The sequence below is a fragment of the Coloeus monedula genome (genome assembly GCF_965178545.1).
Source record: "Coloeus monedula genome assembly, chromosome: 17".
NCBI lineage: Eukaryota > Metazoa > Chordata > Aves > Passeriformes > Corvidae > Coloeus > Coloeus monedula.
In genome coordinates, this window is record NC_138797.1 from 15,190,651 (window position 1) to 15,212,708 (window position 22,058).

At 49.2% G+C, this 22,058-nt stretch overlaps 1 protein-coding gene across 1 annotated transcript; it reads left to right on the forward strand.

The window, feature by feature from the left end:
• Positions 1 to 1,717: 1,717 nt before the first annotated feature.
• SALL4 (spalt like transcription factor 4) lies at positions 1,718 to 14,000 on the forward strand (the record flags this gene model as incomplete). Its single annotated transcript, XM_082293009.1, has 4 exons — positions 1,718 to 1,787; positions 9,128 to 11,662; positions 12,249 to 12,556; positions 13,587 to 14,000. 4 exons carry the CDS (start codon positions 1,718 to 1,720, stop codon positions 13,998 to 14,000), a joined length of 3,327 nt encoding a protein of 1,108 aa, XP_082149135.1.
• Between the last annotated feature and the right edge of the window lie 8,058 nt (positions 14,001 to 22,058).

Sequence of the window (22,058 nt, forward strand, 5' to 3'; positions counted from 1 at the left end):
TTGATCTACAACATTAGGGTATTTTATGTCTATCCCGTCCAGGTCCCCCTCTTCAAGCACCACCAAAATAAAGATAATCCTGACCAGTGCTTGGCATGACTGTGTGCACAGGCACAAACTTTGGGATCGAGTAAATGCTGTACAGCCCCCGGGTGCTTTGCAGGGTAGAAGTGGCAGTAAAGTACCAGGTGAAATGAGCCTGTAGTGTTGTGCAATGTCCTGTGGCAGTTGTGTGGCTGCCTGAGGTGCCATCGCTTCCTCCCTCCTGCTGGCGAGTCAGATTTGGGTTTTCCACTCTGCATCACCCTTCTGAACCGCCCCATCACCTCGGGTGGATGTTTCTCGGCACAGCAGCTTTGCAGCTGGGGAACCCTCAGTGCACAAGCAGGAAACTGAGCCACAGCCCCTGCTCGATTGTTTGCTGCTGAATGCAATGGCAAGTGCATATTGAGTGTGCCTTCAGCTGAACCTAATTCCCCTGGACCCTTACCCCATGTCCTCCTCCTCCAAATCAACAAAATCATCTCTTCATCAAATAAATCTGTCTCCAGTGTTTTCAAGCAACCCACTTCGTTTTTCATAGACAGACGTGGGGGGCGTGTGTGTTGTTGTACATTAAATCAAAAAGCAATCACGTGTCCCACAAAGATTTTGCAATCTACATCTCCATGCATTCAAGGATCCTCACATTTTTGCTTGTGCAAGATCTGTCTGGCTTCAGTGGGAGTCGGAGGGGTGGGGGGTGACTCTGCTGTGACACTCGGGGGCTTCACAGCACAGTTCAATCCCAGGCTCAGCTGACCCGGGTCCTGCGGTCACCTCCAGCCACACGGACTGTCCCCAGTGTGCCACCCAGCGCCGGGGGCCACCCGCCTGGGGCTCGTGGGGGGGATTTACGCTTGGCTCATATTCCCATGGAACCCAAGAGCCGAAAAGGGGAGTAAAGATAAAAATTATTCCACTATGTATTAACGCAGTCAGCTCCAACTTTCAAAGCGCTGTTGCTCCAACTTTTTCACACAAGCCTTCACGTGTCTCACGTTTTTGCTTGCTGTTAAAAATACTACTGGCTCAACTTCGCCTGCTTCCCAGAACGCGAGACTTTAAAAGTCTTTAAACAGCTGAACCAAACCAGCCTAATTACGCGCCGTCTGCATCCGCTTTTAAAGCCCCTCCAGTTGCCCACCCCACCGCGAGACCCCGGGCTTGCCCCTTCCAGCTATCAGTGCTCTTCCCTTTTCCACCTTATCGAGCGACAAAGGGAAGAATGAGCATTGTCCCGGGCTCCTGCTTGCTTTAGGGGAGAGGGGGGGAAAAAAACTCTTTAAAGCACGATATAAAAAGCGCAGGTGAGACAACAAAGGTATTGTCCGTGTGCAGGCTGGAGAGCCGCGCTGCAGGGTTGTTTTTTTACTCGGGGGGGGTGGCCCCAGCCCCGCGGGGCTCACGCCTTTGTCGCCCGCCGGGGCGGGCCGGGCGCGGGGACTACATGGCCCAGCGTGCCCCGCTGCGCGGATCAATGGGGCTGATTTGAATAATCTGTGAGCCCTTGGACTCAGGCCAATCAGCCGTCAGGGACCCATGATAAATCGCAATGCATTATTGATAATCATAATTACTCTGACATGCGCATTCCGCCCAAATTTCCCAACTCTAGGAATTTGTTGTGAAGAGGAAAATAATTGCTACTATTGCATGCTCCCGATGCTGGTGCACCATGTCGCGACGGAAGCAGGCGAAGCCCCAGCACATCAACTCCGAGGAGCAGCCCCCAGATGCTGCAAGTGGTGAGCGCAGAGGGGGCGCGGAGCGGCCGCGGGTCCCAACTTGGCTGATGCGCGGAGGCGGCGGCGGGGAGCGAGGGGCGCTTCCCGCGGGGCTTTTTCCACCCTCGTGCTTCACCCCCCGCTCCTTTCCCCCCGCGGGCTCTGCCAGGGGCCGACCCTCGGCTCCCCCCAAGATTTTTGGGGGGCTGAACTCCCCGCGAGGCTGAGCGAGGCAGCGGCTCCTCGTTATGTTCGGGGGGGTTCAGCTTCGGGCGGCTGCGGAGCGCAGCGCTGCCCCTCGCCCTGCCCGGCCGGCGGCCCCGCAATGCCCCGCACGCTCCCCCCGCGCCCGCGGAGCCTCCGCCGGGTCCCGCGTGGGGCCGCAGCCTCATGGGAGGGGAACCCCAAAGCCTCCCCGAGGCGGAGGGAATTGGGGGGATGGGGGTAAGGGGGTGGGGGAGCAGAGGGAGAAATTACAGACAACTTCGGAGGGGTAGGAAACGGCTCTGCCTGGGTTTCCTCGGTGTATTTAGCACTTTGTCGGGAGTTAGATGAGTATTTTTGTGGGGCTTTAAAAAAAACGGGGAAAAAAACCTCCACACTCGGACTATTTTTGTTGGAGATCACAATCGCCCTGGACCTTTTGTAGCTTGACCTCCAGCCATCTTTGATTTCCGACTTCCTAAAATAACTCCGGTGAGCTAATGTGGGGTGTGCGTGAGCGCTTTGTATTTGGGCGGCGTGGGGGACTTCGCCACCGCGAATCACTGTCCCCGTTTTTTGGGAGCTCGCATTCCTGGGCCATGCAATGGGAAAAGTAGAAATTTTGTGCTAAAACCAGCCGTGAGCTCCCGGTGGGGTCGGCGTGCAGGGGAAGGGCGGAGGGGGCACTCGCTGGTGGCCCCCACGGGAGCAGCATCTCCCCGAGCCGGGCTGCGGGGCCGGCGGCTCCCTGGCTCCTGTGCGGGCTCTTCCCCCGCTATTGCCGCCCTCGGTGCGGAGCTCGGGACGCTCCCCGCTCTCCGGTAGCCGTCCCGCTCCCGGGCGGAATGCGGCGGGACGAGGGCACGTCCCGTCCCGGGTGGGGGAGCGTTTGTTTGGAGTTGCTGTGCTTGTTGCGCCCAAATGTTTCCGTGTGCCCCCCCAAGAACTTTCTTTGGGCTCTTTGCCTGCGTTTGGCACTGGTTTTGTTTCCATGCCTAGAACTGATCAAAACCCTTGCTCGTTACGGGAGCTGCTTATTCCCAGCCCGCAGGAGGTTCGGGCTCTTTAATTTTTTTTTTCCTCCTCCCCCTTCTCTTCTTTGAGTCGAAATGTGCAATTGTTGGGTCCGGTTAATGGTGACTTAAGAAACAGCATGCTGGCCAGAAGGCAATAAATCCCATGTTTAATGCATGACTGTTTTCCTTTGTGCATATGGTTAGGTTGGGGGATGGAGGTGATGTTTCCACATGTAAATCTCTGCCCGCTGCTGGAAAGGCACCTCCGGCCCCGCGCTGAAACAAAAGGGTTAATCACTCCTGATGCGGCCGCTGGGGCGGGGGAGGTGTGCGGGAGGGAGGGAGGGAGGATCGTTCCACACCGCGCTCTCCGGGGCAGTGGCCAGCTGCTTTTTTGTTATTGTTGTTGGGGCTTTCCCCCCCCCCTCCCCCCCCCTCCCGTTCTCAATTTTAACAACCAAACCCGGGATGAAATCCCTCGGGGAGCCGGGCAGCGGCCGCACAGGCCGGGGGACCTGGGGAAGCTGTGGCCCCGGCTGGAGGGATTCTCCTGTCGCTCGTGGGATGCTGTGGGTTTGGGGGATCGGGTCAGATCCCGCACTGAGCCCTGTCCTGCGGGGCCTCCGCTCTCCGAAATACAGCCCGGGGCTGCGGCTTCGACGGCTCGCACCGCCCGCCAATCCCCCAAATAGTCCTGCTATTCCCCGCTCCAGGTGTGCCTGTAAATAATAAGTGATGAAGCTGCATATCAAAGACGAAATTCCGCAGGGATTTGTCTGGGGTATTATCGAGGGTATCCACATAATCGTAATAATAAAATCAAGCCCCTATCTCCTTTTTTGCAAGTGTTCCCTTTCTTCGCAAAGCGATTTGGGACCCACCTCTGTGAACAATGCAGCGGGTTAAAGTGTCCCGCGAACCTGGGGATCCATTAACAGGTCAAAAAATCAGCAGGTGGTCCCAGGGGAATAATGCTACATACTGAAAATTAGCATTTCCACAAAGGGCTTGAAAATGCCCATTGTGCTGGATTGCTGCCATTAAAAATCGGATTCGTTCTTAAAAATACAGTATCAAACTGCAACTTTCTGGGCTTTTTTCCTCAGGGTAAAATTAGCCTAGATTTCTTTCAGTTAAATCTCCGAATTGCGCGCTGAGCTCTGTAGAACTGGAGAGGGATGTTGGATAAGGAAAGGCTGAAAAAGGAAAGCCCAAGTTCTGTGGTGGTTTATCTTAGGTTTGATTTCGGTTGCCCGAAGCTGCTGTCGGGGACGGGCTGGCCCGGCCGGGAGCCCCGGGGTGCGGGAGCATCCCCGCCGTGCCCCGGGTGCCGCCGCCCTGGGAAGGGGGAGAGGGTGCCGGGGGGCGGAGGGGGGGCGATGCCCGGCTTGTTTTTCCTTTTACGTAAGTGAAACATTATATTCGTAGCACGGATGGAGCCCTTTTCGCCAGGCTCGGCGGCATGTGACGTTTTGACAGAGCTGCTGCTCTAACCTTTGCCTCCTCCTGCTTGCTGTGGGTGGTAAGTTGATGTCAGGCTCACAATTAGGACTCTCATGCAATTGACCTTGGCAGCGGGGTTTGTGCCGTTTAGCTCGCTCTTAAACACTGTACGAGTGTTAAGTGTGGTCCGGGCCGGCGCAGCTGCGGCCGGGGAGGAGCGGCCGCCGGGCAGGTAGGGACGGGCAGGGCGGTGGGCTCGGGGGACCGCGGGCTCGGAGCCAGCTGGAGCGACAGCCGTGGCCGCAGATCGTGCAGCGGGGGATGCTGTCAGCTCAGGTGGGTGCCGGGGTCGCGGTGGCCCCGCCCGGGGTGGCGGTGGCCCGGCGGGGCCGGAGCGCGGGCCGTGAGTGCCCTCCACCGACCGGCCCCGGCACCTCCGGGCAGCGAGCGCGGCGCTTCCCGGGGGTTCCGAGCCCCTCCGGGGTGGCCGGAGCGGGGCTGCGCCCGCGGGAGCCGGCGTCCCGCGTCCCCGCTCGCCCCGCGTGTTTTAGCGCTTATTCTGTCCTTCACAAGCGCTTATTCACCATGGTTTGTTCCGTCTTTGGCTGAATATCTCGCTTTAAGTTGTGGATAGGCTAAAGGGTGAATCAGTAAGTAGATAGCCAAATAATTAAAGCCTTGAGAGAGAGCCTGTAAGCACATGAAACGCTGAGTGTGGGTGTAATGCGTTTGTGCCTAGTTCTTGGGTAGAAAAAAGCAGCCGATGAATTTAGCGTAGAAAACACCAAGGCCTTTGGAGCATCTCTGTAAGTTGTCAGTCGTGCGTTTTACTCACTCAAGGAAGCGATTTTGTCACAGTTAAAATGCGTTAAATGGTGTTAGATAGTGGGAGGAGGGAGACTTGGGGCAGTTTAGCGTTCTTGGAAGTCCTTGCTTTGCAGCTGGGAGCAGGAGAAAAGCATCAGGGAAGCACGATCCTTAGAGCAACAGGGAGCTGATGGCACAGGGTTCATGTCTAGGACCAGAGTGGAGGGTTGCTAATCAATCCTCCATGAGTTAATTTAAACCAGGGAAGTGCATGGCTTTGTTAACCTTAAAGTAAAAGTAGTTGATCCGAGTGTAGGCTGTGGGGACAGTAAGCTCACCAAAGGTATTAAAACTCCTGAATAAAAAAGTGGGTAGGAAAACTTGAGTTCTGTTTCATCCCAATTCAAGTAAAATAAAGTTGAAAAAAAAAAAAAGTCCCTAATGGCTTAGATGAGTGGTAGACCAGCAGTACCCTTCTTGAAGTCACATCAAACCAGATTCACTTCACTCCTTTTACTGTTTCCCTTAAAAAAAAAAAAAAAATTATTTCAAGCGGTGTGGATTTTATCAGCCTTCCTTGTCGATGGCCGCCTTGTCCCACACAATAGTGGATTTTTTCCATCCATTTGCCAGTGATTCAGTCTAACCCCCCTGCTGGGTTTACTGCATTCTTCTAACTTATTGGATAACTAGATGCTGAGAGATAACATTCCTGAAATTCGGGGGTGGGGAGATAAAAAACCACAGTAGAAGTCCTATCCCTGGGAAGCCTTTGGAGAGGGTTAAGTGAAGTGCACAAGGAATTGTTGTGGCAGGGCTGTCCTCGGTAAATCCGTGTGCAGTCGGTGGGCAGAGCTGCCCTCCTGGCATGGAAAGCCCCGAGTTCAGACCATTATTTCATTTTTGATAACTGCTGGGCTCGGGGGAGCTGAGGTGCTCTGATAGCAGCACTGGGGGGCCGGGGACAGGAGGTTGTTACAAATCACGATGATTTTCACAGAAGCTCTTGGGTTTTTTACAGAAACAGTCAATTTCTCCTTTGTTATTCCAGCTACTATAAAATAACCCAGCATTCTGCTCGCGAATTTATCTAAAACCCTTTCTGAGACAGGCCAAGATGTTATATTCAGTTTCTTTAAGGTAAAAAGGAAAATAATGCATCAGTTCCCTATTTGACATGCAGCAAATTGTTTCAAGCTCTGAATTAGATTTATTCAGAGTCCTAAGCTAATGCTTTACTGTCAGGGAAACTGGAAGTGAAAATACATGACCGGGACAGGGCTGCCAACCTCTGCCCACTGCTGCCCAGCACAGGGACCTTCAGTTTACTGGAGTTTCTTACTCTGAGATGGCAACTGCTGCTCAGAACCAGTTACCAGAACTCCTCAGAGTTATGAAAATGAGGAGCGTGGGCTGTGCTGGGGATTAGGAAAGGGGCACTGAATTTAGTGTGATCTTATCAGCACAGAAGTAGAAAAATAAGGAGACCTATCAAGGGAAAGGAGATAAATGATCAGATGCTTTGAAGTAGTTAAAGTTTGAGGACTTGTCTAGACATTATCCCGGGATATCTCCTTGGGGGTGGGCAGCAGTGTTTGGTGCAGACATTTCTGTGCCACTGGAAAATGTAAAAGCTATTTTTTAATATTTTGTGATGTGCATACAGTGTAGTTCCACGTGTGAGATGGGACTGGGAAAGCCCCAAACGCTAAAGGATTTGGAAAAGAGATTTTCATGTTTTAGTGTATTCTATGAAATAGGAAAGTAGTCAAGTAAAGACCTCTTAAGTCAGCGTAGAGTACTTCTGGAAGTTTGTCTTTTTTCAACACAGCTTTCTTTCCCATTATATTTGCTCAGACTCCTGCAAAACAAGTTTAAAATAATCTGTTCTTGATCCTGGTGGACTCTGTTGACCAAGTTCTGAGTTGTGTACTAGTTGTACTTGTCTGCAGGCTGGACTTCCGTGTATGTTTTTAGGGTTAAATCAGGTTGAGAGACATCACTTTAATGATATTTGGGATGGGAAATTTTTGTGTGCTGCTATTCTTGTTCGTTTCGCTTGTGGGAGTTGTTTGGGCTGAAGGGGGAGTGTTTAATTCTCCCTGTTTAAATAGGAGGCATCCAAACATTTTTGATCATAGCAGTGCTGAGAACTCTTTTCCTCCCCATTCAAGGACTTGTGTGGATTTGGATTTATTGCTCTGCAGATCATAGCAGAACAGGCCTCTGATACTTGCAAATTTTTGTGATTGATCAAGTGTTTATTTTTAAAAGTAAACTTTCACATGCACTTCATGCCACATGACATTAAGCAGTTGAAGTTTGCTTTGTTGAGTACCACACAGTGCCCTTGTTGGGCTAAGAAATGGCAAGGTTTGCAATATCCTCCCTCAGCGAGGTTTTACATCCCTGGAGCAGCAAGGTCATGTGCTTGAGTTGTCACCTGGACATGGCTGCTGTCCATGTACAGGACATTCCCAGGTGTCAGATGTGTGGTTTGGCCACACCTTGCAAACCAAAGCTTCAAGAAGCTCCTGACCTTGCAGAGTCCTGGCTTCACCTGGTCCAAGGGGATGGGCTGGTGACGTGGGACTGGAGCCAGGAGGGCTGGCCAGGACAGTGTGTGACACCATTCCAGGTGTGCTGGGGCTCTGGCCAGGACAGTGTGTGACACCATTCCAGGTGTGCTCCACTGGGACTGTGGGAGGCGAAGTTACTGCACCCTTGGCACCCATCAAAATTGGAGCAATTTCTGTGATGTCTGGGATGTTTCAGCTGATGGGAGCTGGAATCTGGCTGGAGCCCGTCCTGCTTCTCCCTCACTGGAAAGTTCTCCCTCCTCAGCACTCCTGCCCTGAGTACTGCCCTGCCTCAAGCTGGGTGTGAGTTTGTTGTTTGAAGGGTGGCAAGGCTGAGCAAAAACATCCTGTTTTGGTTATGATTTCTCTTAACCTCTTCCAGTTCAGATATTTCCCCGAATTATTTTTTTTGGTCTATGTGCAAATTCTGCTCAGTCTAAGCTGTGGGGTGCCAGTGGTGGAAGGGCAGGAGTGGACTTGGAGCCCAGCTTGGCTTTCCCTGCCCTTTCCCCGAGGTGGGTGAGTTGTGGATGCAGCTGAACAAGGCCTCCTGCGAGAATCGGAAATGCCTTGGTGCGGTTTTGCAAGCAGGACTTGTTGCTTGTATTATTTCTTAATAATCATCAGTGTCGGCTCTTGCTCGTGTGTAGAGTCCTGCACTTTAATCATGTCTTCCTTGCTACTGTGTCCATTTAGAGATTATTTCAGGGCGTGTTTGCTTTCGAAGGATTTACGAGCTAATATTAGCTGCTTTGCTTTTGTCAGTCCTCTTGGTTTGAAATTACTGTCATAACGGTGGAGTGAAAAGTTGCTTAGATCTGTGCAATTAAGAATTGCTCAGAATTCCTGTGTTAATGATCTTGTATGAATTTGAGATGGTTACCAAAGAATTAGAAAGTGAAGTGCAAACACAGAATAACTCGTGTGGTGTTTTGCTCAGTGCTACGATGCTTCCTCTGTCTTCCTTGTGTTCCTTTTAATCTGTGTTGCAGGTGCTGCCTTGCAGGACTGTCCCAGGGGTTTTTTACCTGTATAAAGGGATTTGGTATAAATCTCTTTTCATTGAGCTTCCTGAGAGTCCTTTTATATTATGTTTTTTCTTGTAAACTGAACTGAGATACAGATTTATTTTGGAATGGAATTATGCAAAGGAATTGGCATCAAAACAAAGAGCAGGACTTCAGATTGGTCTGCAAACTTGATTTTCCAGTCTTGTATCTTTAATTTGCAATTCAGGTGGAGTCGGTGATCTTAATAGTGAATACTTGGTCTAAATCTAGCAATTAATAATGTGACTTTCTTTTATTTTAAGGGAGTCCACAAGACGTCCCAGGTGATAGAGATGGTGAAATGAGTTCCAAAAGGTGCCGCACAGAGGAAACCAAAATCTGTGAGAAATGCTGTGCAGAATTCTTTGTTCTCTCTGAATTCCTTGAGCATAAGAAAAATTGCACTAAAAATCCGCCTGTTCTAATCATGAATGACAGTGAGGGAACAGTCCCCCCTGAGAGCTTCTCCGAGGCCTCTCTAGGGACCTTCCCAGGCGACCGAATGGATGGCAGGACACGCAAGGACATTCAGGCAAAGGGCTGCATTGGCTCTGTGGAAAAGAGAGAAGGAAAAATGGATGCTGAATCGGTAGGAGGAATGTACCTTAAAATAGAACCCCCCCTCACGCCTGCGGCTCCCGGCCTAAGCTATCTACCAAAACCCAAAGTACCAAACACTAACGTGACATTGCAGACGATCCGCGGCACTAAAGTGGCCGTGAACCAGCGGACGTCCGACGCCATCTCTTCCTCGGCAGCCGGTTTCAATGCCATCCCCATGATCCTGGAGCAGCTCGTGTGTCTGCAGCAGCAGCAGCTCCAGCAGATCCAGCTGACGGAGCAGATCCGCATCCAGATTGCCATGATGGCTCCCCACGCCCTGCACCCCTCCATAGCAGCTGCTACTGACCCGCTCAAAGCTCTGGGCGCCCACATGTCCCAGCAGCTCTCGGCTGCTGTGGCTTTGATCGGACAGAAAGCTGGAAGCCAGAGCCTATCACTGGAATCCTTGAAGCAAGGAAAACTACCTCATTCTAACACTGGCATTGCAGCCACCAGCTCGCTGGCTGCTGGGCTCTCCTCCTCCTTCCCCCTGAAGCCCGAGGGCAGCCGAGGCCTCCCTGGCTCCATCTCTCAGTTCCCAAATCCTTTGCTACCTCAGTCCTCTGGCTCAGTCATCTTCCAGAACCCGCTTTCGGCCGTTTCGTCTGTGATGGATTCCTCAAAGAAGGGGAAGGGGAAACCCCCCAACATCAGCGTGTCTGAAAGCAAACCGACTGCAGAGGAGCCCTTCTTCAAACACAAGTGTAAATTCTGTGGGAAGGTCTTTGGCAATGACAGTGCCCTGCAGATCCACCTCCGCTCCCACACTGGGGAAAGACCCTATAAATGTAACATCTGTGGGAACCGCTTCACGACCAAAGGAAACCTTAAAGTGCATTTTCAGCGTCACAAAGACAAGTACCCCCATATAAAGATGAATCCTTACCCAGTTCCTGAGCACCTGGACAATGTTCCCACTAGCACTGGAATCCCATATGGGATGTCTGTGCCACTGGATGAGTCTAACCTGATTGTGGACAGCAAACCTCTCCTAACAACCCTGCCTACCTCTGTGGCCACTGGCGCACCTCAGACCATGTCCAGCCTGGCAGGCATCAAGGAGTCTCTGCCTGGTACATTCTCAAGTGAGCTGCAGTCCAGGCCCTCTCCAGAAAGCGAGGGTGGCTCCTCTTCGTCGGGGGCAGTCGGTCACGAGTCCGGAACGGAGCAGAGCTTGAGCTCACCACAAGCTACCTGCAGCGTGAGCATCTTCCACGTAAGTGGGTCAAATGAGCAAGGCTCAGAGACATCAAAGCTTCAGCAGCTGGTTGAAAATATCGACAAATCCACTGCTGACCCTAACGAGTGCCTGATCTGTCACAGAGTGCTGAGCTGCCAGAGCTCGCTCAAAATGCATTACCGCACCCACACCGGGGAGAGGCCGTTCAAGTGCAAGATCTGTGGCCGTGCCTTCTCCACTAAAGGGAACCTTAAAACTCACTATGGTGTCCACCGGGCCAATACTCCCTTGAAGATGCAGCATTCTTGTCCAATTTGCCAGAAGAAGTTTACAAATGCCGTGGTGCTGCAGCAGCACATCCGCATGCACATGGGCGGGCAGATCCCCAACACCCCGATGCCAGAACCCCCCTGCGACAGCGCCGAGGTGGATCCTGCTGTGCCTGAGAAGAACGGAGACATCGGTCGCCCCGAGGAGATCCTGGAAAGCATAGACATGGAAGAGGACATGGACTCTCAGGATGGCCCCAGGAGTTCTTCCAAACCTCCTACTCCGTATGATGCACAATCAGAGTCGCCCGCCGTGGCCGCCGCCTTCTCTGGGGTTACAGCACTGGAGAACCAGATGAAGATTGTCACCTCCTCTCTGAATCTGCAGCGGCAGAGCAGTCTGAGGTCCAGTGACAACGGCTCAGCAGAAAGCGATGGCATGACAAACGATTCATCCTCTGTGGCAGGAGATCCCGACTATCAGAACGGCCGGAGCCCCGCTGCCTCCGAGTCGGCATCGCTGCAGGCCCTGTCCCCAGCCAACAGCCAGGCTGAGAGCGTGAGGTCAAAGTCACCTGCCTTCAACAACCAGGAGGATTCAGGCACGGGGAATAAATCAGAGGGTCCTGAGAATGCTCCTGTGGAAATGGAAGGGGTTGTGGGAGCTTTGGATTTAACATACGGCAATATCGGTCGGAAGGTCATCAAAGAAGAGCCTGGGCTACACTTTGCAAATGGAGAATATGGTGAGTAATGCGAAATGCTGGCAGTGATTTGGGGTGGGGCAGTAGGAAATCAGTCTTTAGAAGGACCAACAGGAAACAAAACTTCCTCAGCTTTCCCCTTTTCCTGCTCCTCTGTTTGGATAAGGGCATGGGCCCGGTAAAGCTCCTGATGAAGTCAAGCCCAAAATTCAAAGGCTTAAGGGCTGTCATCTTCTGCAAGGTCCTAGAAGTTAATAGAGACTGTGCCCTTGCTATCTTTCATGGGCTCACCTGGTATCTTCTTACAGCTCTTTAAAGATACACATTTGTGTTTTGCAGGAAAACTGCTTATCCCAAGAGGATGAGGTGGAAACTCTGAATTCATTTGTGAGGTTTTCAGGCTTGCTGAAGTTAGATTTGAGCTAGAAGACTTTGTCTCATAAGCTCACCAACAAACCCAGGGATAAACTGATTTGTTTTGGGGGTATCCTAGGAAGTGTGGTGGGCTCTGCAGATGTGCCCCTCAGGCACATGCAGCTTCAAAGGCAGGGTCTCTGGAGTGTCAGCCAGGCTTAAGCTTGGGAGCAGAATGAGGTTAGGATAAGCATCACCTTTGCTTTCTTTCCAGGTCGGAGCAGTATTCCAGCTGCTTTTGTCAGAGCCCCGCCGGCCCTGATAAAAATGGAGCTGCCTAGCGATCGTCCCCTCAGCACTGGCCACTTCATTGGCCCTCCAGCTCTGTCCCCTGGGGTCGCCCCTCTCCTGGTGCCACGCCCCAAGTTCTGCCGTCCTGCCAAACAGCACATCTGCACTACCTGTGGGAAGAACTTCTCCTCTGCCAGTGCCCTGCAGATCCATGAGCGGACCCACACCGGGGAGAAGCCCTTTGCCTGCACCATCTGTGGGAGAGCCTTCACCACCAAAGGAAACCTGAAGGTGGGTCCTGTCTGTTGTCCTCTCCTTTATCTGTGAAACTCGTACTAGAGATGGAAAGGACTTACTTTTAGTTCCTCAGATCGTTGACTCTTGTCTCCTTCCTGAGTTTCTCAACACAATTTCTTGTGTGTTACTGAGATCACCCACAGGTCTTTGCTACTGTCCTTGACTTTCCTCTTGGGGTGGAAGGGGAGGCTTAGCCCTCACTAAGCAGATTGCTTTCTTTTTTAACTTGGATTTGGATGTGTCAAGACATAAGCATTTCATAGACTGAGTGCTACGAAATGCTGCCTGCAGAGTAAATGCATTACACTGCACTGCTTGAAATTTAGTGAGATGAGGAGGGATAAACCAGGATAATCCTGAGATGGCACAAAGTCCTTGGGGGTTGTGTCTAAGCACATGCTGAAGAAGTGCTGTGAAGTCTGTCCTTCTGCCAGATGAATCCATTTGCCCTGTGAGGGACTCAGCTCCCTCACTTGCACAGAGGCTTCTCCCTCCCTGTGAGAACCTCTTCAAGCTCTTCAGTCCTCTTGCATAAATGCTGATGGGGAGAGAAAATCCTCTGCAGTGTGTAAGCAGTGCCTTCTTGGAAGCACTGGCAGAATGTGGTGTGGAAGATTCCAGCTTAGGTGAACCTCTCTGCCAAATTATTTGGTGGTTTTTTGCATTACCCAGTACTTTTCTCACTGTAGTCTGTTTGCAGCAGATGATGTGGCTTCTGTTTGGGGGAGAGAGGGGTGTCTTTGCCAACACAGCTTGTTCTAAGTGTAAGTCACAGTCCTCCAAGCCCTCCAGCAGCCAAGTCCAGAGAGTCATGGTGATGTCAGGCAGTGGAATGACTGTGTTTTACACATGCCAGGAAGGGAACTTTGACAGGAGAGCTACCCAGCTTAAATATTTACCTGAATGCAAATGGAGCAAACCTGACTTCTTTAGGCAACTCGGCTGCAAGCAAAGTAGAATTTGGGTACACCCCAAAAGAGCTGCAGTATTAATGATTCTCTTTGCTTTCCCCCCTCTCCGGAAGGTCCACGTAGGAACCCACATGTGGAATAACTCAGCCAGGCGGGGAAGGCGGCTGTCCATCGATAACCCCATGGCCCTGCTGGGGAACGACCCCAAGAAGGTGTCGGAGATGTTCCCCAAGGACATCATGGCGCCCTCGGTGAGCATCGACCCCGCCGTGTGGAACCAGTACGCGGCCGTGCTCAGCAACGGCCTGGCCGTGAAGACCAACGAGATCTCGGTGATCCAGAGCGGGGCCCTGCCCGTGCCCGTGCCCGGGGGCTCGCCCATGAACTCTGCCGCGGCCTCCAAGGCGGACGGGGCCCAGGCTGGCGCCGCCTCCGACACGGAGAAGGCCGCGGGTGCTGCTGCAGACAATGTGCCAAAACACCAGTTCCCTCACTTCCTGGAGGAGAACAAAATCGCCGTTAGCTAAAGACTCAAGAGGAGTTGACCTACAGAAAGAACAAATATATATAGACACAAACATATATTTTTAAGAGATTCCACTTCAGCCTCCTATTTTCCTATTGACGTGCAAATGATTTTATGGTTGTCTTTGTAAGAGTTGCCCAGAGTACAATCATGATATTGCTTTGCAAATAGTAATTAGTAAAGAATAGGATTTCCTTCTATTTGGAAAGATGCGGGTCTTGCAAAGTAGTTCTTACGTGTGACTTTAATGTGTACAGCCTTACAGAAGTTTCTACAACTTGAAATTCCAAAGGTTAGAATATTTACCTCTTTGTTTAGAGTGATAATGGGGGTTTTGAATAGAGTGGAAACAACCTACTGTTGATGGAAGAGCTTCTATTTACTGATGAGAAATTGAAACTATTAATGCGGGTAAATATCCTAGAATGTCTGCCACCCTCTTAGAAAGAATTTTTCTGTTTGGATTTTTGGCTCTGTGTGGTTTCTGAATGTACTTTTTCTTATTAATGGCTATAAAAACTACAAAGTTGGGGGGTTTTTTTAAATTCTTTTTTTTTTTTGCCTCAGAAGTTTTATGAAAAGCAAGTTGCTGTTTTTCTTTAGTCACAGCTCCTAAGTAATTAATTCTTTGTGTTGTTGACTGCTGCTTATTTAATACTACTACTAGGACAGTCCTTCAAGTATAGTGCCAAAATTCCTGCTTCCAAAGATGTGCAGTTTTTCCTAGATGTTTTATTTCAATACCAAGAGCCCCAAACAAGCATGGGTGGGTATGTATATACTTTTTTTTGTTGTTGTTTTGTTTCCTCTTCAAAGGGAAGACTTGCCTTGGGAAGTCAGGTCTAAAAGCTCTGCAAGGAATCTCAGGTGACTGTTGCAATTTGCCATGGGAACCGGCTTCCTTAGCAAGAGACTTTTTGTTTTTATTTTTTTTTTTTGTTTGTTTTTGTTTGGGTAATTTAGGAGATCAGTCTGTGTAAACCTGTATTTAAATATGAAGTATTCATGCTTAGGTTAAATGTTTTGTGGGTTTTTGGATGGCATTCCTACTCTGGTCATTAAGGGTTTTTTGGTGGTCTGTGAGCTTGCATTCCACCAAAATGATAATTAATGATCCATGTGTGTTGTATGAAGGTTGCTGGGATAGTCATCTGGATTCTAAGTTATCTACCTCATTTTGTCCTTTTGTAGTTGTAGTGTCTATTTTTCTAATAATGACCACTGTAATGACTGAGATTCAAGCAGATGCTTCCATGCACTATGTGAAACCAAACCCTGATGTATTATTAGTGGAAGCACCTGAAGAGTTGCTGGACTGACCTTTCACTATTCCTCAAACACCTGCTGGAACTGGATGTGTGATGGGATCTGAACCACGCTGCAAAGTGAGCATTTGGTGTGGAAGGACTGAAGGATGGAAAGAAACCTGGCTGTTGACTGCAGGAAATCTTCCAAGTCCAGTCTCTGCTGTGGAAGGCCCCAAAAATGCAGACTACCAAAAGTTTGTGTAATGTTGTTGCACCTAAATCTTGCTTATGATCTCTGTATGCCGAGTTGTGCCTTTCCTGCTGGACTTGTGAGTAAGAACATACCAGTACCTGTTTACACTGTAAAATGGATATTGTTACATAGACCACGCAAAAGGCATCCCAATTGTCACGTTTCTACATTGTGAATGTATGATTCCTGAGAACTCTGTAGTTTTTTGAGTATCTACTGATGCGTTTCTGTTGACTTTTTTGAGAATAAATTTTGGGATGGCTTTTTCACACTTGGTGCTTTAATTTTTCTGGTAAAAGGCTTTTTGTCTCCTGAAGAGAGAGTTCAAGAGGCAGCATGCTGCTTCACTCCAGGGACCTGAAATCCTTGAGCTAGAGTTAGGCTTTAGTTCCTTACTTAGGAACTGGGAGGCTGTGGAGGAGTCCTAGATCCATTCCTTAGGAACAGCTGGTGTTTGATACAGGGGTTGGGATGTGCCAGGGATGTTGATTTCCACACTAGAATAGAATGACAGGAATATGTGCAATCATTTTTGTACTGTGATCATCCTACAAAGGGAAAAAGAATATTAAGTTGTCAAATTGCCAGTGCCTGAAGATGCTGGCTGCATAGAAAAGGGATAAATAACTTCTCCTAAAGAGCAAAGAAAAACAGTTCTGACAACAGCCCTGATAAAATGGAAAAGTGCTGGGGTCCTGATTCTTGCAACCTAAACTAGCAAATTGTATTTGGGCCTTGGGGAGGTAACAAAGGAGGAAAAGGAGTGTAGAACCAGGGAGCCCTAAAGCTGCACTTTCCCAACATCAGAGCTGCCTGATCATGGTGCTCCTTGCTCAATCCTTGCGAGATGGAGAAAGGCAGAGAGCAAACACTTGTTCTCTCAGCTCTGCCACCAAGCTCTGCAGGAATGGAAAAAGGTGTAGGGAGAGCAGGACAAGTCTGAGGTCCAGGAATCTCTGTCCCTTCCAATGGTGGGTTGGATTCCTGGCCAAGCTGTGGGGCTCTGCCTGCCTCTTCATTACCATCCATAACATAATTCCATATTCACACCTCTGCTGCCTTTAGGTGTATTGTGCAGCAGGTTGGAAATTGAGGGGAGAGGAGGAGGGGAGGAGTTTCATAAAGCCTGAGTGCTGGTCCGGAAATAAGCTGTGAGGAAACTGCTGGCAAAGCAGGCCAGCAGAGGCTTTGGCAGACAGGTGTGGGATGTCCCTGCAGCACTGGGCTGCTCAGGGGCATCGGGTCAGTCTGGGCTGTGCCTGCCTTGGCCGAGTGGGCAGCAGAGCCCAAATGCTGTGACCCACAGGCACTGCAGGGCTTCGCTCTCCAGGCCACGGTGTCACGCGCTGCTGTGCCCAAAGCTGTGTCAGCTCGCTGATAAGGCAGCTCCAGGCTGGAGCGTGGCAGGATCCCTGGCCAAGCTGCTGCCAGCAAGTCCTGGATCTTCCCACAACACCTGGGTAACAGGTAGGACTTACCTGCCGCTGTCCCCACAGCCAGAGCTGGGCCACAGGGACGTTTCTGCTGCAGGGGAGAGTGTTTCCAAAGCCAGAAGGGCTGGGAGTTACCTGCTCTCCCATCTGTGAGAGCTGAACCAACACCTTCTGAAAGTCAGTGTGGTGGAACTCCCCACAGTGGCAAGTGTGCTCAGTTTACAGTAACATTGCATTTTAACAACTAAAAGAGACAGCTGATTGTCTTCTGGTCTTTGCTGATGTGAATCAGGAGCGAGTTTACCGAGCAGCTGCAGTGGTGTGAGAGCAGAGTGAGCTCGGTCTGTGCACTGTCTCTGCTCATTAGCCTCTCCTCTTGCCTAGAGGACTTTCTTGTTCTTGTTTGTTATTGCTTACTTTGCTCATCACACAGGGGATTTGCAAGCTGTTGCTTTTGTGTAAGTAGCATATGTGCTTGCATGAGCTAAGGTAAAGGCTGGCTTGCTAAAAAAAAAAAAGTAAACACTAAGAACATTTGTTTTACCTTAATGTATTACCTCTAGTATTCCTCTAAAGAAAGATTTATTTCAACCTGCCCTTTCTGTTCAAAGCTTCCCAGAAAGTCTATGGGAACTTTGAGGAGGGAGTTTGTCTGTCTGTGGTAGATAAGCAGCTCTGGGCTGAGCTCGGTGAGGCGGATTTGCCTTTCCACAGCTGGCAGCGGGGAGGTGGGAGCCCGCCCAGGCTGGTAAATACAGCGTGGAGCAAAGGGTAAATGACCATGGAGCTGGGATCAGCACAGGGGAAAGGACCTGGCTGAGGTGCTTGAACTGATGGGATGGCAGAGAGGGGCTGAAACAAAGGAAAAGAGGTGAGTGTGACATGAATTTTTAATTTTTTTGCTGTCAAAGGCCATGGTGCTCCCTGCAGGGTTTGCACTCTGGAGTCAGGGAAGGTGATGGTTTCTGTCTGCAAAATAACAGCGTAGGCAGAAAGCTGCCCTGGTGTCTGTGTGATCCCAAGAGGTTCCTGCTCACAGCTGAGGCTTTCTTGGTGCTTTTCTGTGCTGTGTGCTCAGCCCAGAGGGGTCTGCCTGCCCTTCCCTGGCCTCCCCACTGGCCGGTGTGTGCTGAGCGCTGGGCTCACGTGTCTGACTTCAGCTCACATTCACCAGTGACCTAGAAAAGCTCCTGGCACTGCACAGCCACAGCAGGACAGGAAACAGCTCAGAGGCCGAGAAAGAGCCAGCAATTACACACTCCTGGAGCCCATTACCATGCTATTTTGTTATCATAGCTTCTGGTTTGTGCACTTTGAGTTAATTGCATATGAAGGGCAGTGTTCTTTGCAACATTTTGATTGCTGTAGGTGCTGTCTGGTTTATTGCGAAGCTTGTTTGTTATTGCCTGTTATAAACGATTTTGTGCTGGACTTCCCAGCCACTCTCTGGCAGCATCACTCTCATTTTAAACTTCTTTATTACCATCTCTGGTTGTCACATCTCACAGGTCAAAGATTCACTTCTCTGACCCAATTACTTTGTGCAGAAAATGAAGTCTCAAGGTAGAATGAGAACAGGTGGGTCTCATCATGGGCCTTATTTTCCATGCTTGGTTTAGGCAAAATCCAGATGTAACTAAAGGTTTGTGTAAGTGTCTCTCTAAAGAAAACTAAAACCCAAATCAAGTGAAATTCACAATATCTAGTGCTATTAAATATATATGTATATTTATCTTGTCCCAGCCCAGAGCACTGAGTGCCATGTCCAGGCCTTCCTTGGACACCTCCAGGGATGGGCACTCCAAACCTCCCTGGGCAGCCCCACCACCCTTTCCGGGAAGGGGACAAAACTGAGCAAGCTGAGCTGACCAAAAGTCCAAGCACTCAGTTTATGAATCTGAGGGCCAGGGTGTGTTGTAAACAGGAGGCGATGCAGGAGGAATGTATGGGGAAAAGAATGACAAATAACCTGTATTCTCAGTGTAGTAATACAGAACCAGTCCTGAAATCTTTTATTCACATGCTCTTCCCAGATACTCAGTGTCTTTGCAGTCCTATGCATGGGAGGATGTTTTTAAATCAAGTTCCCTGGGTTGGCCTTACAGCCCTTCACAGTCCTGTTGATCCACTTGGCAAAGTTTGTTTTAGAAAAATCTGTCTCCATGCAGTCTAGATGTTCAGAATACCAAACATAACTTTTTTTCTTTTTTAATACACTGGTTGGGGTTTTTTTCCCACGAAACCAGTTTGATTACTTAGGTCTTTAAAGTTCAGCACACATTGAGGTGATTTGCTGCCTCAGGGTACCTAAATTTCTGTATGCATTAGAAGTACTCCACCCCTTGCAACTCACAAAGTCCAGGTTTGAGAAACATCACATTCCTTCACTACTTACTCTTCTGTTTCCCCCTCAATTCTTCCAGTCTTAAATGACAAAATAACTACATTATGTAGGGTTTTTTGGTTTTCTTTTTTATTTTTTATAAAAGTCACAAATATAAAACATGTAACAAGTATTTTCAGTTTATAGTTTTACATTTTTTATCACACTCACAGGAAGTGTAACACAAAAACAATATGGCAAGAATTCACAGAACAGCTACAGCTAATAGCCAGATCATTTCAAGAACTAACAAAATACAAATATAAAATGCAAGTGGGAGTTTATTTGTCTAGAAAGCCTTTTTCTTTCTTCATTTCTTAAGCTGACAGCTGTCCTAGCTGAACGACAGTTTGACTATTACAGTTTTAAAAATTAGGTGCGACAGGGTTGTTTTCTTCTTGATCCACAACATATAATTATGCGAGGGAGAAAAAGATCCAACACAAAGACTGCGCTTCCTCAGAGCAGCGTGAGCAGTATCTGCTCTGAAACTTCATTATGAGAATGCCAAATGTTCTCTGCATAGCAGAGCCCATGGCAGTAGGAGCTTTATTGTAGTTTCCCTTAGCAAGTGTTGATGGATTTATGGAGGGCTTCATTAAATATAGGCTTAAAGGATATCCGCTATCGCCCACTTGTCAAAAGCAAAAATAATATCAAAGCCATCCGTGCAGCTCCGAGCTGCAGGTGTTAACAGTGCATGATAATCTGGGAGTGTTTAACTCCCCAATTAATGGCAGTAGTCTTGTCTGAGTTCAGCCCTTTCAAAGATAAATTTCCAAGATGAATGCATCCCGTGGAGGCTGAGGGCACATGCACAATGATCCCACCCTGCTGATGGTTCATGCTGGGCTGTCCCAGCTCAGGGTTGCGTTTCCCTGGCTCTCAGATGCTCCTTTCCCGGCGGTGGCCCCGCGCCTGCAGAGCTGAGCCCGGGAATGGGCGGCTTCTGCAGGTTTGCTCTGATTTTGAGGGATTGAATGCCACAGTCCAGGCCTGTTTCAGTGCTGCCTCGAGGAAGAGTGATGTTTCACAGCACCAAACCCACCTCTTTGCCCGTCACTGTGGGAGTGAGTCAGGAGCACAGGGAATTATCCCAGTGTAGGAGCCAAGTGCTGCATGTTTGCCCTTAGCAACCAAATCCCTTCCCCTGCCTTCCTTACAAATGGGGCAGCTGCAAACACAGCCCTGAAACAAAGCTGCAAATACCATGTACAACGGGCTCTGCTTTCAGACAAAGAAGGTGCACCCTGGTGTTTGTAAAACATGCACTTATGGAATCAGATAATAACAGGTACAAAGAATATGGCACAACTCCGGCTGTCTGTGGAATCATAAACATTTTGTTCAACCAGTCATACACCTTTAGTCTGAGCCAACTCCTTAGATGTCAGAATTCTCTATATTTTCTCTAATTTGTCAGAATTCTCATGCTTAGCAAAAAAAAAAAAAAAAAAACCCAAAAGTAGTTCCAAAATTGAATTAATCTTTCATCTTATAAAAAGTCAACAGATTATTATTATCATTGTTATCATTATTATTTATTATTATTATTATTATTATTATTATGACCTTCCTCTGTGTTCATCAGGAAAAAAAATAGTCCTATGCATAAAAAGCTCAATTATTTATTTAGTAGAACAGCTACAATGGAAGAAAATTTATAGCATATTGTGCTAAAAAGGTAATGGGTACAGTTTGCAAATGCATTGTCAGAACCACCAATCCATTGTTTGAGTGGGAAACTGGCACCAGGACTTGCACCTTGAAGGAATACGGGCACACCCCCAAACACAGTTTGTTTCCATGTTCTTTGATCAGTGGAGCTGAGAGACCTGGCTGCGTCTGAGGATCAGTGGGGCCCCGGAAGGCCTCACGTGTGGGTGAGGGGTTGGTGTCATGGGCAGAGAGCAGGAAGCAAAGCCACAGGGACAAGGAGGGGACAGTGCTCTGTGCCACAGAGCTGCAGGGGAGCAGTGGGGGAGAAAGGCAAGAGATAAGGCAGGAAAAGCTTCCAAAACCAGTGGGAAACTCTGGGAGAGGCTGATGGACACCTGGAGCCTGTCTGTAGGCTGGGCTTTGCCAGGATCAGCTTCCACTTGTCTTTGTGAGCCTGAACATCATCAGGCCATGGGAGACTCAGTCTGTAAAACAAAATCCTACAGGCAAAGCAGGTGTGCTTGTGCTGCCTGCTCAGGGGAAAGGTATTAAATCATCCCAATCAACAACCTGGTACTTTCGTCCAACTCTTTGTGTTCAAAATGGGGGCTCAGCCTTGGACTTGCCAATAAACCATTCCTGGGTTTGAAACGGGATTTATGATGTGTAGGGATGAGAACAGTGACAGCATCTGATGAACTCTCCCTACAGCACAGCCTCAGAGGGGGCCAAGTGGTCCAGCTCTGGTTCTAAGACAAATCACTTGGTGGGAGGAGAGCAAGGAGAGATAGAAAACTGCTTGCTCTGCTGTTAATTTAATCTTCTGGGGGAAAAAGGTCCTGGGAGAAAAAACCCCACAGATAATGATTTAAAACTATGGAAAATAACTCAGCTCCTTTTAATTAGTAGTGGTGCAGTATGAATTCTGGAGCTTGCAGGGCTCCTTTGTGAGCCTCAAGTTCTGTGCTTGCAAAAATAGAGCATCAAAGCCAGTGGCATCAGAAAAAAACAAAATAGGTTTTATTTCACTTGATTGAACAAATCTAACTTCTCAGTCTGAGGCTGGAGGTTTTCCCTTGGGCAT